Below are 19,196 nucleotides of genomic sequence, written 5' to 3' on the forward strand. Positions count from 1 at the left end.
AGTGAACAACGAGTGAACTTCGTAAGTTACACCTTAGAGCCTTTACACTAGCACCGCACAGTTAGTACTACCGTATTATGACGTTTTATAATATCATATGTCTCTTACATCTTTAGACTATCGCAAAATCCAAATCGAAGAGAAAATTGTTTTTATTAGGTGCTAAGTGGTCGATTGTAAAGCTACGTCATTTAATAGTATTGTAAATAACCCTGTCGCTCGCAACTGATTAACCATCGATCTTGCCCACGGATTCCACAGTTTATCGTGAAGGATGCCTTCTAAGGAACCTCTGCCTGCTGATGGCACGTAAACTTCCAGAATCCTGCTTCTGAGGTTGGGATCGGTGTAAAGGTTTCTCTGATTGCTGAAATCCGTCGTCCTGCGCCTGATTTTCTGAATATTACCTGCTTCGTGTACTTGTAGGGTAAACCGAACGGATATATTTCAAAATAACAATTCGTGTCCAGAAACGTAGAGTTTCCTCTGAAAAAAAGAAAGTATTCCGCCCTCTTCTTTCAGCCGTGAAAAGAGGTTATAATTTATCATGACGTCATTGTTAAACTTATAAGCAGCTAAGCTGTAATAGTGCTCAACGTTAACCACTGAAATTGGATTTAGACTGTCAACTCTGATTTTGGAAAATCAGATTCGAAACCCAGTTTGACCACCCAGATTAGGCTTGCTGTTGTTTCCCTAAGACGACTGAGGTGAAAGTGATGAAGGTTCCCCTGAATAAGACAAGACCGTTCTCCCACCTTATCGTTAACCTTGTCCTTATCCATCCGAGCTGTTGCTCTCGTCGACGAGACGTTAAACCTTATTCTTCTTTACCTTTTCTTTAAGGGACATATAGTGAAAGAGCGAAATAACCGCGATGAGGAAATTCGGGAAATTAGAGCTGATACAGAGGTTTACCGACAATCATTTTTTTTTCACGTGCCATTCGCGAGTGGAATAGGGCAGGAGTGATCGGATAGTGTTACCAGAAATATCCTGCGGCACACACCGTCAGGTGTTGTATTGATGTAGATGTAGAGACCTCAGATCTGCCTACTGTAAGTTTCTTTTCCCCTTTGCATTGTGTGACACTACCATTTGAGTAATTAATCCATTTGTAGTCAACATAGACGCGGTGAAATACAATCTTTCTTTCACTCAGCAGATATAGGAAAATGGAGACACACTAAGTTTTGATAAAATTGCTAGAAAGAATGAATCAGAAGGCAGATGATGACAGGGCGATCCATAGGGCAATGTGCATAAAAGCTGCAATGCGGAACTTGTAATCTAAATTTATTTAAATTTCAGTTTACGTATCCAGAACTCTTAGTACCAAGTCTATGGCGACAGGAATTCAGCACTTTTGGAATTCACCTACCGAATAGAAGGAAATTCTGTTCACTATTAAGAGACCCATATTTAATACATACTTTGTACAGCGTACACACCGAACTTCGTTTGCAGGGGATAGACTAAGCAATAACTGACAATAGGAATTTCTGGTTTACCAAATTGTTCTTCCATGTAATATGTAGGAACCAACTTGCACAGTGTATCAAACTTTTTTTCCAGAATCGTAATTTTTTCAGAAAATGAATTCATTTGCTTGACATGTGAACATGATCGCTAATTTACTACATGACTCATATTTGTAATATTTAAACAACTAAGAAAATTAATGGAGTCAGTAGACGGAGGATATTACGCTCGTAAGTCCTCGAAACTGATAACAGTTATACAATAAGTGATTCTTAAAAGCGACTTGATACTGGAGTTTTCTCCAGAAATTTAATACCTGTTTTACATATTTGATGAGCTTGCACGGTGCTTGTTTGGCAAATGAAACATCTTAAAATTGGGTTTGGCTATATTGTAAGGAAATGTGTAATTATAAACGTAAAAAAAAGCGTCCATTGAGAAAGATTTTCGTTGATGTGAGGTTTAAAATTTTCCCAGTGAATTAAATGTTCGAAGAGATTTCGGGATTGTAGCCATTCGTCGAAAACTTCACTCCACGATATTTCAACTGGGCACCTGCCAGTCATTTTCAGGTGAGCCATCGAAGGTTGGCGAAGACCTCGATGGCTCACCTTAAGATGACTGGCAGGTGCCCAGTTTAAAAAATATCGTAGAGTGAAGTTTTTTCGACGGCCGGGTGCAGTCCCAAAATCTCTTCGAACAAAACTTTCTTTATTGTGTCAAGATATATTGAAGTACTAACAAGAATAGTCCTTTTTAATGGGAGAAAGTGACCAATCATCGCGAAGAAGTGGTAAAAGGAATAACTATTAAAAAATTATAAACTAAAAACAAGTTGAATTTTTCTCCTGTTTATAAGGAAACCTCGAATCATGATTCACCAGAAGTGTTCATGCTCTCGATATATGAGAATCACTGCATTCTTTTGCGATTTATTTTTTAAGCGAATTATTTTTTCAATACGACCTATCGGGAAATAGCTTACCCACGCACCAATAATTCGCCTGCCAGTTACTTTAGACATTAGAAGAAATTAATGTATTTCTTGGCGTGATATTGAACATCATCGTATTCAAAGGCTGTTTTATCGAAGATTAGCTCGAGTGAACTCCATTCCGCAAGAATGTTTACTGTTATTTCAGACTTTTCCAGATATCACCTGTCTGTGATTCCTACCCAAAATAAGCATAAGTTGGGAAAATACGACTGGAAGAAACAAATGTATTGGGAAAGGTTAACTCCGGTGATACCTGCACGATCGATTTTATGTCAAGACGTATTATCAGCAAAGTTTTCCTCTGGTTGCAGCATCATCAACAGGGGCAAGTTGCTGCATTCGGCGATGAGCTCGCTGCACAACTTCGACCGTTCGCTGGACAAATTTCTGGCCTGGCTGTCGGAAGCGGAATCCTCCATGGAGTGCGTGGAGTCGGACGCCGACCGCCTGGGCAGTCGCCGCGACGCGGGGGCGATCCGGCAGCCGCTGCACCAGCTCAAGGTAGGTGCTCTATTACGTGTCTCTTTGTGTACAGAGTAAGGAAGATTGAAATCTGGGGCAAAAAACGCCATTTCTGTTGTTCCGTACGCAGTACCTGTATTAAGAAATTATTGATACTGCAGCTAGGTACTGATGCTGTGTACGTACAAATGGAGAATTTGACTGATTTCCGAAGCATCAGTGCATTGAAGAGATGAGACGATTTAATGTATTCGGAAAGAAGGAACAGATTTTAAACATTTATTGTTTCCAAACTACAGAAGAAAGAAACACAATTCTAACGTTCCAGAAGAGAGGAAAGTACAAGTTTAAAAGCGTTCGGTGTGGGTACTATGTGTTACATGACAAATATGAAAACGGTGACTCATTTCCTAGCACACACGAAGCAGCTGGCCTCTCGATATCGAATTCACAGCTTCAACAATGCGATGTCGCCAACTTTCAAGGGTGGGGGACAAATACGTGGTCTTTTACGTAACCCCACAGATAAGAGTCACAAGATGTGAGGTATGGACACATGGGAGGCCACTGTCGCTGAAGTTCATCTCCCGTTCATCCTCCTCTTACAACCTAACGTCGTGGAATGGTGGTACTCAGGCAACGTCGGACGTTCCTGCTGTCGACATTCTTCCCACCTGAGGGGTGGGAGGAGTGAAATTTTCTGAGGATAAAAAACAAAAAGGTGTCGCTTATAGTTCAATAAGGAATCAAAATTATTTGAAGGGTTATATTTATTATTACTATTTCGCTGGACGCCAATATTTTAGCTCAAATTTTCAGACGCTCGCAATAAGAGGGTAGCCTCAGCTTGTGAAATGCCTTTACAAAGGGCTAATTTGACGTTCCAGTCACTCACGGAAATAACGGCAGTTGTTAGTTTGCCTAGCGTGGCGCGTCCTGTGGCCACACCGATTTGTAACGTTGCTTGTCGTTCAGTGTTGCGCCAGTTAGTTGTTCGCTCGTCGACTGAGCCGTAACAACAGAGAATGTATTTACACCCAGACTGGTATAACACGTGGGCTTCTTTCGAGAAAAAAAAACACTAAAACTAGGTGTGCCCATAAATATGATGAATATTTTGATAGCACACGGTAAGGCTGTTAGAGGACAAACAGAATGTAGAAGCGTGTTAGAAATAAACACCATCAACAATTTCTTCGTTCGTTATTCTTCGGAGTAACAAAATACCTGAACACCTTTTAATTTTTGTTTCGTTAAAAGTTAACTAAATATTATTTCTCTTTCGTTATTTTATAAATTGGCGTTATTTTTTTCGTGCGAAGGGATCACCATGAGGGCAGTAGCAACTGGCCTCACTACTTGGAACAATGCGGCTAAATTTGTGATTAAACACACGATATAGATGCACACGTTGTGAATGAGAAAACTTTTGTTCCTTCCCCCACTTCTCCCCCTTACTCTTTGTCCCCCCCCCCCCCCCCCCCGAATCCAGATGGTGAGAAGTTCTTCCATGACGAGGATTCGAACCGGATATCTGCAAGTTGCACAGTAGAATTTTGCACAGAGCACAATTTAATCATCGCTAAGATTTAGTTGAAGTATCTTGAAATAAAATTCTATGTCTAGAGAAGACCTGGATATACCGGAAGGTTTCAGATTGATATGTAATGATAATTAGAGATTCCGGAATCAGATTTTAGATTTCAATATATTTCCACCGGCAGTTGTGGCTTCTAAACTTAATGTTTGGTTGTGAACTGTAGATTAAAAAATGGGTTCAAATGGCTCTGAGCACTATGGGACTTAACATCTATGGTCATCAGTCCCCTAGAACTTAGAACTACTTAAACCTAACTAACCTAAGGACAGCACACAACACCCAGCCATCACGAGGCGGAGAAAATCCCTGACCCTGCCGGGAATCGAACCCGGCAACCCGGGCGTGGGAAGTGAGAACGCTACCGTACGACCACGAGATGCGGGCTGTAGATTAAAACTAGAGAATTTGCAAGAAGGTAGGAAAGTAAGGATATGAAATCTGGTTAAGTTGAAAGAACCAGAAATTGTGAGTGTTTCAAAGGGAGCGTTAGGCAACGATTGACTGAAATGGGGGAAAGGAATACAGTAGAAGATGAATGGGTAGCTATGAACGATGATATAGTAAAGGTAGCAAGGAATCAAATAGGCCTAGTAGAAATCCGTGGATATCACAGGAGGTGTTCAATTTAACTGACTAAAGGAGAAAATATAAAAATGAAACAAATGACGCAAGCGAAAGGGAATATAAACGCCTAAAAAATGAGACTGACAGAAAGTGCAAAATGGCTAAGTAGTAATGGCGAGAGCACAAATGGAAGTCTATAGAAGCATTTATCTGTAGCCCGCATCTTGTGGTCGTGCGGTAGCTTTCTCGCTTCCCACGCCCGGGTTCCCCGGTTCAATTCCCGACGGGGTCAGGGATTTTCTCTGCCTCGTGAGGGCTGGGTGTTGTGTGATGTCCTTAGGTTAGTTAGGTTTAAGTAGTTCTAAGTTCTAGGGGACTGATGACCATAGATGTTAAGTCCCATAGTACTCAGAGCCATTTGAACCATTTATCTGTAGGGGAAAATTAGAAGGTAATTAAATATAAGAGAAGCAGCTGTATGAATATCAAGATCTCCGATGGAAAACAAGTACTAAACAAAGAAGAGAAAACAGAAAGGTGGAAGGAATATATGGAGGGACTCTGAACGGGAAATGAACTTGAAGGCAGTATTGTAGAAAGGGAAGAAGTAGTAGATAAAGATGAGATGGGAGATACGATACTGCGAGAATAATTTGACAAAGCACTGAAAGACCTAAGTCGAAACAAGGCCCTGCGAGTAGACGACATTCCGTTAGAACTACTGACAGCCTTGGGAGAGCCAGCCGTGACAAAACTGTTCAATCTGGTGTGCAAGATGTGTGAGACAGCCGAAGTAGCCTCAGACTTCACGTAGGATGTAATAATTCCATTTCCAAAGAAAAAAGGTGCAGATAGGCGTGAATATTACCGAACTATCAGTCTAACAAGTCACGGTTACAAAACACTGACACCAAATATTTACATATGAATGGAAAAACTGGTAGAAGTCGGCTTCGGAGAAGATCATTGTGGGCTCCAGAGAAATGTTGGAAAATGGTAGGCAGTCTACGCTTCGCCTTATTTTGGAAGATAGGTTAAAGAAAGGCAAACGTGTATAGCTTTCATAAAGTTGGAGAAACCTTTTAACAATATTTACTGGAGTAGACTCTTTGAAATTCTGAATGTAGAAGGAGTAAAATACAAGAAGTGAAAGGTTATACACAAGTTGTACAGAAAGTAGAGGGCAGATTTAAGAGTCGAAGGACATGAAAGAAAAGCAGTGGTTTAGAAGGAAGTGTGACAGGGCTGTAGCCTATCCCCAATGTTCATAAATCTGTACATTGAGCAAGCAGTAAAGGAAGCCAAAGAAAAATTTGGAGAAGGAATTAAAGTTCATGGAGAACAGACCAAACTGAGGATTACCGGTGACTGTAATTCTGTCAGAGACAGCAAAGTACTTGCAACTGCAGCTGAACTGAAAGAACTTCGTTTTGAAAGGTGGATTAATGTGAACATTAACGAAGGCAAAATAACGGTAATGGAATGTATTCGAATTAAATCAGGTGATGCTGAGAGAATTACTTCTGTAACTCATTTCCTAATGCAATAGAAGACTTTCGCTATTTTGAGCAGTAAAATAACTGATAATGACGGAGGTGGAGAGGATATAAAATGTAGACTGGCTATGGCAAGAAGAGAAATTTGTCACCATCGAATTTAAAGTTAAGTATTAAGAAGTCTTTTCTGAAGGCATTTCTCTGGAGTGTAACTTTGAACGGAAATTAAACGTGGACGATATAGCCCAAGCAACGAACAGGGGAAAATTTCGTGTAGTCGCAAATATTTGTACTGTGATAAGAGGGTGTGTCATGAACAACATACAAAAAATCCCCATCGGTGGGGTATGAGTGTGAGTGTGGGATTGAGGGTGTTTAAAACATCACTTTTTCACGTTTTCCAGGAATAATTCGGAAATCGCGGCTTATAGCAAAACTATTTCCCGGCAAAAAATTAAACTACATTAAATTTTCTACAAAAACGTTTCTTCTCCATTTTTCTGTAGGACTAATATTGTCCGCGTAGCAGGGTATGCAAAATTCGCAAATTGAAAAACATAGTGTTTTAATGGTATAAAATTACTGTTTACTGTTAAATGAAGTTGGTTAAGAACGAATATTAAATTTGGACTTTATTGCAGTAGAACCGTATTAAGGGATAACTGTTTTCGGGGGGGGGGGGGGGAGTGTAAAAGTGTCAGGGCAAGTAGGTAGTCGTATTACGGTCATACACTTCCGTCCTTCATGTGTGTCCAAACTTACAGGCGAGCAGATGAATCGCCACTCTATCTACCCCAGAGTTATCAACTACAGGATGTTTCACGAAATCACATCAACCCTCTATAGGGAGCTTACACAAACACTGGCGACTCAGTGCATCATAGACTAGCCCACGGAGGACGCTGAGGGAGGGTGTTTATGTGCCACAAAGTGCATGGAATACAGATATGAGGTAATAACAGTACTAACGCGAGAAACGCAAATGGACAGAAACTACGGAAATGTGTGCACACTATTCTACATTGCTAGAGGGGAAATTTATTCTGAGTCATCCAGTACAGCAGCTGCAGCATTCTTTCGCGAAAGTCAACTTGGAGTGCTGCTCGCTCTTCATTTCCTGTCTAGTTCTCGTATGTGAGTAGACAATACGAATTCTCTCAGCTTTTGTTTATATAGTGCAGTTATTTTTAGTTTATTAAATGAATGCCTATTTGCAGTTGTTATGTGAGCGATTATGTTACGACAAACAGGGCGGGAGATGAAGAGACGAGTACATTAAGCAGGTTCCAATCAATGTGGTTTGCAGTAGTTATTCGGAAATGAAGAGGCTTGCACTGGATAGAGTAGCACGGAGAGTTGCATGAAACCGATCTTTGGTCTGAAGACTACAACAATTGCCACCTTCTCTTCTAAAATCACTGGCTACTTCACCACAACGTTATGGCTTACGAAGGCGGTTTGAGCGACTATAAATCACGAATTTTTGGCAGTTTTTATGAAATATTTGTGTACAAAATCAGCCATGTGGCGGAGGTTGGTAAGACTTCCCGAGGCCATAGCAGCGATTTTTATTAACTGTTGAAGTTTAGGACAACTTAAAGTATTATTTTAAAACTCCATACATCACGGAATTAAGCGTAATTTATGGACAGCGTTTCTAGAGATCCGATATAAACACGTTTGTTGGAAATGTCGCTGCTGAACAGCACTCTTTTAGTAGTGATTAGGCTTGACGTCGCTAAACAGGAAATGAAGCGGAATTTTCAGTTGTGGCTAAAAATCCCATGTTTTATGTTGTGTGTTTATCGTCCCGTCCGGTCATCACAGAGGAAGTTCTGGCTCTTTCATTTAATCTAGGTATTAATTGCTTCCTGTGGATCATACACAACCTTTGTCACAAAACTTCCTCCTTGAGACTGATGACACAGCAGCTAAGAAACTGAGAACGTGTTTTGGAAGGATCTGGGTTTAAATCCCCTTTTGGTCATTCTGATTCAGATTTCGGTAGTTCCCCTAAATCATTTCATCAGAATGAAAGGATAGGCCTTCCTCAAAACGTTTCAACCGTATTTTTCTGTTGCATCTACAGCGCCCTTTTCGTTGACTGCGCATTAGAACCTAATTTTGTCTCCCTCCGTCCTTATTGGATCATGTCTCGTAATACATTAATCGAAATATGTGTACACATTACATGCTTTTACTTGCCAGATTAGTCTAATTTAGGGAATCATGGCCAAGTTGTTGAACGACGCAGTTATATTTGCTGGCTTGTAGCCACAGCCAACAGTTGTAAAGGGATTTTTATGTAACGGAAAGTTAAGTTTTTATAAAAATTCGTGACTCACGTCGTTTCACTGTTAAGACTGTGTAGCTCCCTCGACTACACATTCGTGTTAACAGTAAACAGCAGGTGCACAAGGTCTGGATCTTCTTCAGTTCTTTCTATGACTCTTTATATCTGACTGTAAAAAGTGCTTGTCTCAAATTAAAGGTATAATCTGTGAATGACAGAGAAAAATTAACCTCAGTAAGTGTCAATGCGTGTTTCCATAATGGATCCATCCTTTCAAATGCTACAAAATAAATACCGCCGTGTCCAATTGTGGCCTTAAGATGTCGTTATGATGACCTGCAGCCGAAAACTCTGCACAGGCAACGAATTTTAATCACTGTACGCTCCGAAAAGTCGTTTCGTACCACGAATAGCGACTCCTAAGAATGATTTCCATTTCAAGCTTCCGTTGTATACTGTTGGAAAGTAAACAAACTTGTCGCATACCAGATTGTTGATTTATCAGCAGTAACTGTTTGAACCGACGGTTTGTGTTGTGGTGTTCCTGGAAAGATCGCTTGTGTTTAAATTGCAGTTGTTTAAAAAATGCCTTTTCTGCATGCTGCATATCGAAATTCTTACTTTTATATATGCACCCAGACGCTTTTCGCCTTTTTTTTACAAAGCATCTTCCGTGGGTTCCTGAAATGTTACATGATTTGTCAATTTTTACACATAGGTTATGGTTTCACATCTAGGTTACAGATTTAAGAACAGTTCCTTAACTTTTTTTTATGAAATGGAAAGGTACATGTGTTTAAATATGTCAGTTTGGTAACGATCTAAATTTTCTGTATGTTGCTTCAAAATATATAGTCTGATATTTCCTTAGTCTACAATCTGCACCATACGTCGTAGGTCGGCCGCGGTGGTCTCGCGGTTAAGGCGCTCAGTCCGGAACCGCGCGACTGCTACGGTCGCAGGTTCGAATCCTGCCTCGGGCATGGATGTGTGTGATGTCCTTAGGTTAGTTAGGTTTAAGTAGTTCTAAGTTCTAGGGGACTGATGACCACAGATGTTAAGTCCCATAGTGCTCAGAGCCACTTGAACCATACGTCGTATATTTTGGTCTGCGCAGAGTATATGTTTACGTCCGAGGCCAACGTAGGAGCGCATGTAAAATCCTCATCTGACTAACATGATTTATATTTTCTATGGTTTTCCTCTATCAGTTCGACGAATGCCGGTATAGTTCCTTAAAAAAGAAATGTGTGCTTTCGTCACTCCCTTTCTCTCAAGTTGTAATACAGATTCTTTTACAATAACCTCGCCGCTGGCGAGACGTTAAACTCGTAGTACATTGATGATTTAGCTACAAACTTGGCTGCTTTGTCTGTCTGCTCAGATGACATTCAGCTGTAATTTTTGACAGAGTTATTATTTATTTATTTCTGTGGTAACTTACGGCCCTACTGGATTTCTAAATATTAAATTGTTGTAGTAGTCCATATGGCTCTGTTTTTGCTGTGTTAACGGAGAAGACGATACCCAGAGAACGGGTGCTACTCTGTATCCACTAGAACCTGATAAGCAAACTGTAAACTTGGGAACTGTATTATCGTTTGTTTTCCATTTTGTTGCGACATATACGTTTCAGAGACGGAAAGTTTAATTTCGCCAAATTAATGTACATTGATCAGTTTCATATTTCAAATAAACTTCGAAAGGCCGCTGTATACGAAGGCAGGAGCTTTCTGCGCACACGTTATCAGTCCTCATGTTTCACACGGGCAACGAAAGATGCTGGTTTGAATGGCGGTCGTAAACCACGTATCTTCGTTACAAAACAGACAATATTATGACCTCGGTGCTGTGCAGTAATGAACAACGCCGGATTACAACGACTGCTCCCGTGCGGTAAATGTTTCTTCCGTTTTTACAGCCGGGAAGCTCATAAAATTGCCTAGCGGAAAATTTAAAATCCAGCGCGTCCCTCGTAATTGGACGGAAGGCAGTTAGCTCCGTTGGTTGCAGGATCGTCATAATCCTTCCTAGCGTCGCGTGACAAGCAACTCCACCCGCAACCCGGTTTCGGTGCTAACAGCGGCTGCCAAATAAAAATGCCCTCGAAACAGTTGTTCGGATAGAATCTAGCAAACTACACTGGTGTGCGAAACTAAAGGATGAAAGTAACTTTCGCGTGGTGTGTCACTGCCAAGTAACATAGCTCGTTGAAACTTGGACCGTACACAGAAGGAACTGTTACAGTTTAGTACAGAAGGTAACTGAAAGAAATACGCAATGAGGCGAACAGAAATTACACTTTTCTCAGTTATAAGTGACCACAATTAATGATAGTACCCTGGACATTACAAAGAGCAGGACATGCTTCTTAACCCTGTTGTTGTTGTGGTCTTCAGTCCAGAGACTGGTTTGATGCAACTCTCCATGCTACTCTATCCTGTGCAAGCTACTTCATCTCCCAGTACCTACCGCAACTTACATCCTTCTGGATCTGCTTAGTGTATTCATCTCTTGGCCTTCCTCTATGATTTTTACCGTCCACGCTGCCCTCCAATACTAAACTGGTGATCTCTTGATGCCTCAGAAAATGTCCTACCAACCGATTCCTTCTTCTAGTCAAGTTGTGCTACAAACTTCTCTTCTCCCCAATCCGATTCAATACTTCCTCATTAGTTATGTAATCTACCCATCTAATCTTCAGCATTCTTCTGTAGCACCACATTTCGAAAGCTTCTATTCTCTTCTTGTCCAAACTATTTATCGTCCATGTTTCACTTCCATACATGGCTACACCCCATACAAATACGTTCAAAAATGACTTCCTGACACTTAAATCTATACTCGATGTTAACAAATTTCTCTTCTTCAGGAACGCTTTCCTTGCCATTGCCAGTCTACATTTTATATCCTCTCTACTTCGACCATCATCAGTTATTTTGTTCCCCAAATAGCAAAACTCCTTTACTGCTTTAAGTGTCTCATTTCCTAAACTAATTCCCTCAGCATCACCCGACTTAATTCGACTACATTCCATGATCCTCGTTTTGCTTTTGTTGATGTTCATCTTGTATCCTCCAAAAAAAACCTCGTAAAATTTACGGTTGCAGTTGGTACCAACTCGCGGTTCCCGCCAATCTGGTGTTGTCAGTACAGTGTGTAAAAGAGGACATTCTGTACTTACTTTGTATGTGACTTATCATTGAATGACTTATAATTGTGCTTAACTGGTGCATAACCTATAAATGACGACTTCCTTTGAAAAAAAAAAAATGAAGTAGTAAGGTTTAGCAACAATATAACATTCCCCCCCCCCTTTATTGTTGTAGCGTTAATAGGATGTATGATGACCGCAGACGGCAATGTATGCTGACCACAAGGTCCTTGTGGAAGAGCTTTCCATTCCTCCACCAACGTAGCTGACAACGGCTGGATGGTCGCTGATGCATGTGGCCATCCTGCAATATGTCTCCCCCCCCCCCCCCCCCCCAACGCATTCAAGTCTCGGAGACGGCAGACTAATCCATTCGCCTAATATCCTCTCGTTCTAAGACCTCATTCACCTGCGCGGATCGATGCGGTCGCGCATTTTCATCCATAAAAGTCGATTCAGGGTCAAATGCACCCCTGAAAAGACGCACGTGGAGAAAGAGTACAGTGCCACAATTGTGTTGCGCCGGTGGCTGTACTGTATTCAAAGATTTGGAGGACAGTTCCCTCATGCAACAGCATCCTCCCCCCACAATGAAACCTTGACCACCAAAACGATCGTGTTCGACAATGCTGGAGCTACCCTCATATGGCGAGAGGTTGGAACGCGTGATGCAACCAGGAACATTGTTCGATGTGTGTTCTATTTTGGTTTCCCATGTTCGAATTTCATTATAATAAAACGAGTTTTTCTTTTACGGAATCTAACATGTGCGTACCCCAACACTTCTGAAAACGTTCTCTCAGTATGCATCAGATGCCTGTAGTGAAGCCAAGCGACATATTCTACATCTACATCTACATCTACATACATACTCCGCAATCCACCATACGGTGCGTGGCGGAGGGTACCTCGCACCACAACTAGTATCTTCTCTCCCTGTTCCACTCCCAAACAGAACGCGGGAAAATGACTGTCTGTATGACTCTGTACGAGCCCTAATCTCTCTTATCTTATCTTTGTGGTCTTTATGCGAAATGTAAGTTGGCGGCAGTAAAATTGTACTGCAGTCAGCCTCAAATGCTGATTCTCTAAATTTCCTCAGTAGCGATTCACGAAAAGAACGCCTCCTTTCCTCTAGAGACTCCCACCCTAGTTCCTGAAGCATTTCCGTAACACTCGCATGATGATCAAACGTACCAGTAACAAATCTAGCAGCCCGCCTCTGAATTGCTTCTACGTCCTCCCTCAATTCGACCTGATGGGGATCCCAAACGATCGAGCAGTACTCAAGAATAGGTCGTATTAGTGTTTTATAAGCGGTCTCCTTTACAGCTGAACCACATCTTCCCAAAATTCTACCAATGAACCGAAGACGACTATCCGCCTTCCCCACAACTGCCATCACATGCTTTTCCCACTTCATATCGCTCTGCAATGTTACGCCCAAATATTTAATCGGCGTGACTGTGTCAAGCGCTACACTACGAATGGAGTATTCAAACATTACAGGACTCTTTTTCCTATTCATCTCCAATAATTTACATTTATCTACATTTAGAGTTAGCTGCCATTCTTTACATCCTCTCCAAGTCATCTTGTATCCTCCTACAGTCACTCAACGACGACACCTTCCCGTACACCACAGCATCATCAGCAAACAGCCGCGCATTGCTGTCCACCCTATCCAAAAGATCATTTATGTAGATAGAAAACAACACCGGACCTACCACACTTCCGTGGGACACTCCAGATGATACCCTCACCTCCGATGAACACTCACCATCGAGGACAACGTACTGGGTTCTATTACTTAAGAAGTCTTAGAGCCACTCACATACTTGGGAACCAATCCCATATGCTCGTACCTTAGTTAGGAGTCTTCAGTGGGGCACCGAGTCAAACGCTTTCCGGAAGTCAAGGAATATGGCATCCGTCTGATACCCTTTATCCATGGTTCGCAAGATATCATGTGAAAAAAGGGCGAGTTGCGTTTCGCAGGAGCGATGCTTTCTGAAGCCGTACTGATGCATGGACAGCAACTTCTCCGTCTCAAGGAAATTCATTATATTCGAACTAAGAATATGTTCGAGAATCCTGCTTTACTTGGCCATTTGATTTGCTACAGGTTTCATTCTGTGATCAAATAAGAAGTTTGATCCGTACTGATATACATTTCTGTTTTTTGCACTTGCGTTCATAACTGATGCTATCACGTTATTCAGAGATCCCTATATGTAGTTTATTTTTGACTCTGTGGTTTCTCCAGCGTTATGCACAAATGAGTAGGAATTACTAATTTGTTGAAAAATTTCAGTTCCTGAAACATCTGAATTTGCGGATCTTCAGCAGAGCATAATACTTGTTACTGAACGGATAGGGTACTCAGTTTTCAAAGTTGCTCTGAGAAGCATTTCTTCGGCAGCAGTGTGACGTATTTGCAGGGAAGAATCCACCAGTGGATGTAGATACCCCACGCTTCTGCTTCATGTTAATGAACGATGGGGAGCAGGAATTCTGTAGGGAGCCTGATAAGTGACGTCGGTTAATGTGGCATTATGCAGGAGCTACATGTAATCGACAGGGTAATGAATGTTCATTAGCTTAAACAACAGCGGAACTTATCAGATAATGAGGTGATCATTAGCTTATATGAGAGCAGAGTGACCACCAATATGTGTGTGTGTGTGTGTGTGTGTGTGTGTGTGTGTGTGTGTGTGTGTGTGTTATGAAACAGCTTATTCTCAAACAGATAGTGGAACCGAGGCGCGGTGTGGCGGAATGAAGGCAGTGGTTGTTTGGAATCGGTGGGGCATTTTATAGCGTAGACTGCAAGAAGCAATGCTTTAGTGCTTTCAAAGATGCAGACGTCATCCAAATATCGTCCTATACATGTGAGTGGACGGGTCGAGTTTTAGTCGGCTTGGAGACTATTTTGACCTCGTCTTGCGAATCACATAGCACAAGCAATAGAAAATTTGAAGTAGTCAGTGGAAGGACGTACTAACCAACAAGAGCGTATTTTGAGCTGCTGCGTTTTATATGCTTGGCTTAAGTCAGTGACTAGCACGTGAATACCGTAAGACAAAAAAAGTTACGTAGTAGACAGTGCTATCTAGAAATACACGTTACGAACGTGTGGTGTACTTGGAAACACAACAGTTAGTATGATCTGACTAGCCCTTATTAAATTCATTTCATTTCGCCATGACGATCCGTCTGATTATCGGAAGAGATAGTCACTTCCTTTTCTTTTTGAACTTTTTAAAGATTCTACGTGACTGACTGCCAGCGATGTTGTGTCATTTCGACCTCAGTGAGCATTAATGCGACGTCGTGGAGAATTGTGTTGGCCGCAAAACACAGGAGATCTAAGGATACCAGCTGAAGCGGCTTGCATTAATAACTCCCAACCATGCAGCCACTTGACGAGATGCTGCCAAGTCGAACTGCTGCACCCCGTTTAGCCATTAGGTATGCTACCCGAAAACAGTTACCTTTCGTTATGATCGTATCACGACGTCTGACTTACCTAATATCCTGGATTTACCGATACATAGACAAAACATTCACCTGCCCCTGCTTTATAATGACTACATCGCGACAAATGATGATGTACGCCTTACTGGGATTGGAACATTGATGGTTGGTTGACTGGTTTTGACTGTCCCATCGGATTATTGAAGAAAGTGGGCCGTGGCCTTTCGAAGGAACCATCCCGACATTTGCCTGAAGCGATTTAGGGAAATCACAACAACTTTGATCTTCCACTTAACCGCGAGCAGCCAAGCATGCCTCTAGGAAGGATCCAAACATTCAGTGTCACTTCTGTTTTGCTACTATTTTTCCTAAAAAAAAAAAACCTGAGGTCATTCCTTTGGGAATAGCACCACTATAAGAGCGGATATGACATTGGACCATGTCTTTCCTCAACATTAAGATAATTCGAAAATGTTGGTATGACAGAATGTTGCGATCGGACATTTGGCCCACTGGGATGATCCAACCGATTAACATGACTGATAAAGATAAGCAGGAGATCCACTTTTAAATCCCATTATGGCACAGATTTCTTTGTGGCACGACATATTCATTACATAGCAGATATGGAATTTGCGAACAAGTATCACTTGTATTGTTTTGACTTCAGGCATTTCACCGAATTCATCCATTTAATTTTAGTGAATGTAATTCAATTTTTCCTTCTTCATTGTTTCTGTCTGCCTCTGTAAGAAAGTACCCTGCAGTCTTCGATAAATTATACACTAAGGGCATATATGGAAAAAAAAACATTTTCTCATTTTACTAAGACCTCTCTTAAAAACTAATAATGGCAATTTTTATATGCCGAGGGTTAAGCAGATACTCATTTCATCTTCGGGTACACTTATTTTCTTTCCTGATTCTCTGTCCTGATCCTCTTATACACCACTTCCATTCTTTACGTCTACTGACGCCGAATTCTACAGCTTCGATCTACCTACTTATGTTATTATCTACATTATTCTCATGTTACTAGAGGAGAAGATTAGAGTTTAACGTCCTGTCGACGGCGAGGTCAATAGAGACGGAGCAGAAGCTCGGATTATGGAAGAATGTGAAGAGAAATCGGCCGTGCCCTTTTAAAGGACCCATCCGGGCATTTGCCTGGAGCAATTTTGGGGAAATCGCGGGAAACCGAAATCTAAATGACCGGTCGCGGATTTGAACCGTCGTCTTCCGGAATGCGAGTCCAGTGCGCCACCTCGCTCGAGCTAATGTTCCCAGACAAGTATTATTTCTGTTGTGTGAGTTGCTGTTGTTCCAGTGTGTAAATATTAGATCAGATATTAAATATAAGACGTACTATGTCGCATGTTTTGTGTGTATGATGACTGTACTGTTAAAATATGAAGAATACCTGATGTAATGTAAGAGAGACCCTTGAGCTTTACAGGATAAATAAAGCCACAAATCTCTTTTTGTCTCTCTGTGTCGCAACATGTGTTCGATAAACAGCAGCAGCAAGAACGACGTTTTCGTTTTACAGCTTCATGAAGTGATAGAGGTAGACACCCGAAGGTTGGTTACAACAGCATATTGCTATGTTAGGCTAGGTTGTATCGTTGTTGGTAGTGTGCGATTTTCCTGTTGTGACCTCTACACTAACTTATGATTTACAGCTTACACGCAGTCTGAAGTATGATACAGTTTAGGACACAACATTGCCAGAGGAGATTGAAACGATAAGTGACAGAACAAACAGCGTAGTCGATCCTCGAAGCGTTAGTTTAGTAGTTTGACACTAACCCACTGAGTCACCGAGCCACTAACAACTCTAATTTAACCTTCACGCCGTGGAACATTGATCAGAAATTGAACAATGCTACACACTGTTGATATGTTTACAGGCATGTCAGCCGATCGGGAAATAAACACGTCCCGAGAAGCATTGTAAATGTGTCTGCTCGGAGTCTTTGAGCACGTTTCAGTTATAATATCAGTAGTTATGACTGAAGTCGAAATTCTGAGGAAGAGAACAACACAACTTTTTTCATTGTCGAAATTAAGTGCTTGAGAGATACTGCAGACACTCCCGTTCACAGAAAACCAAATTATGCAACGCCTATAATGCGAAAGGAAGGCTGATTTACTCGTACATCGCACTAGCTTAGGCGAGATTATCTGGCAGCGCAAACATTCGAGTCACGTTTTCCGATAATCATTTTTCAGATACTCAGATACGCTTACCCCGTCTCGTAGGCGCGTCCACTACTGTCCGTACACAATGTTGTGGCTCTGAATCAATGAAACGCTCGTCTTCCAGCTATCAGAGCTCTGTATTATTTTAAACTGTTTGGCCATTTGATTTCTGAGAACATAATCTAACAGCCGGCAACGTACATATACCTAAGCCAGTATACTACATATAATTTATGACACCAAACAGTCTCTCTCTCTCTCTCTCTCTCTCTCCTTCTCTCCCTCTCTACTGCGCGCGCGCACACACACACACACACACACACACACACACACACACACACCACTTCGCGCGCTTAATTACGCATATGTAATAACGATGAAGATTAACATGTAGAGAAAAAGCATGACGATCATTTTAAGGAACGACCTCTGCTTTCAATAATAAAGAAGCTGCTGTTACTGAGGACTTTGACCAGATTTTGAATTACTTTTACTGTCGTGTTAATTCGGACAGTCAAAGAAGTAGTTCACCAACAAGCTTTATCACAGTTGCCAACATATAGCACACTGAATGCGTCGTAAATTAAGTGATGCAAGGAACCTGTCAATGTGAATGTAGTTCGTACTTGTGTTATATTGTCCCTCCTGAGCTAAATGAGGACTCTGAACGCTTTTTCTAAAGCGTATTCAACCACGTAATTATTTTACTTCTGTGACCACGCTTCGCTGTTGTAAAAGTCTGTGCCTGCGCAAGCGAGAAGCTTGATGTGTGTTAAAATGGTGTGAGTTTTCACAGCATATTTGTACTGAAGATGTTATGCAAATTTTTTTTTTGCTTAAATAAGAGCTTGTGAAACTTATAAAGCAAGCACTGAGTATAATTGAATTCATAAACATGAGTTCCTCATTCAATTTATTTGTATGGAAAAATATTATTCGACAGTCATATTGTAGTTGTTTGTAGTTTCTTGCATTTAATGACCGATAGTTGTGCTGGGTTTAATTCTATCATTTGCCCGCAGTCAAAATTCTCTTTAACTTAAATTACAAGTTCGTGACCCCTTTCACCGCTTTTATTTAACTGTCTAACTTAATAATTCTGGATGCATTCCATGTCTCGCCGTGCCGTAACAGTTTCTAGTGCAGACAAATCCATAGAGTTCTTGTTGCCTATGTGCTGTCAGTAACCCCATGTTTCGTATTCTGTGTAAGGTTTTTTTCTCTTCTGGAGAACCGCACTTTACATGCCTTCGAACGCTTTTTTTTTTCCTACGTCGACAACTGTTTCCGTTTGACGCCTGTATTCGTAATTTAAAAAGTTTTACTTTCACTTGATCTGTTAACGGTTTTCTCTGAGCAGCATGCTATTTTGAAGAAAGATACAGGTCTGTAGAAGTTATCTTACATACGTTCTCTGTCTTTGCCGTCTGCTGTTGTTTCGAATCTTCACTAGCCGAATGTTTTCGCCT

The 19,196-nt window shown here is 41.3% G+C and overlaps 1 protein-coding gene across 1 annotated transcript in view; it reads left to right on the forward strand.

Annotated features, from left to right (window-relative positions):
- Positions 1 to 19,196, forward strand: part of LOC126299170 (dystrophin, isoforms A/C/F/G/H) — a 2,370,611-nt gene that overhangs the window by 1,399,152 nt on the left and 952,263 nt on the right. Inside the window, exon 55 of the mRNA XM_049990931.1 lies at positions 2,791 to 2,980. Coding sequence (XP_049846888.1) covers positions 2,791 to 2,980 — 190 coding nt within the window. The remainder of the gene's footprint in view (positions 1 to 2,790; positions 2,981 to 19,196) is intronic.

Source organism: Schistocerca gregaria, chromosome X (assembly GCF_023897955.1).
Source record: "Schistocerca gregaria isolate iqSchGreg1 chromosome X, iqSchGreg1.2, whole genome shotgun sequence".
NCBI classification, from domain to species: domain Eukaryota; kingdom Metazoa; phylum Arthropoda; class Insecta; order Orthoptera; family Acrididae; genus Schistocerca; species Schistocerca gregaria.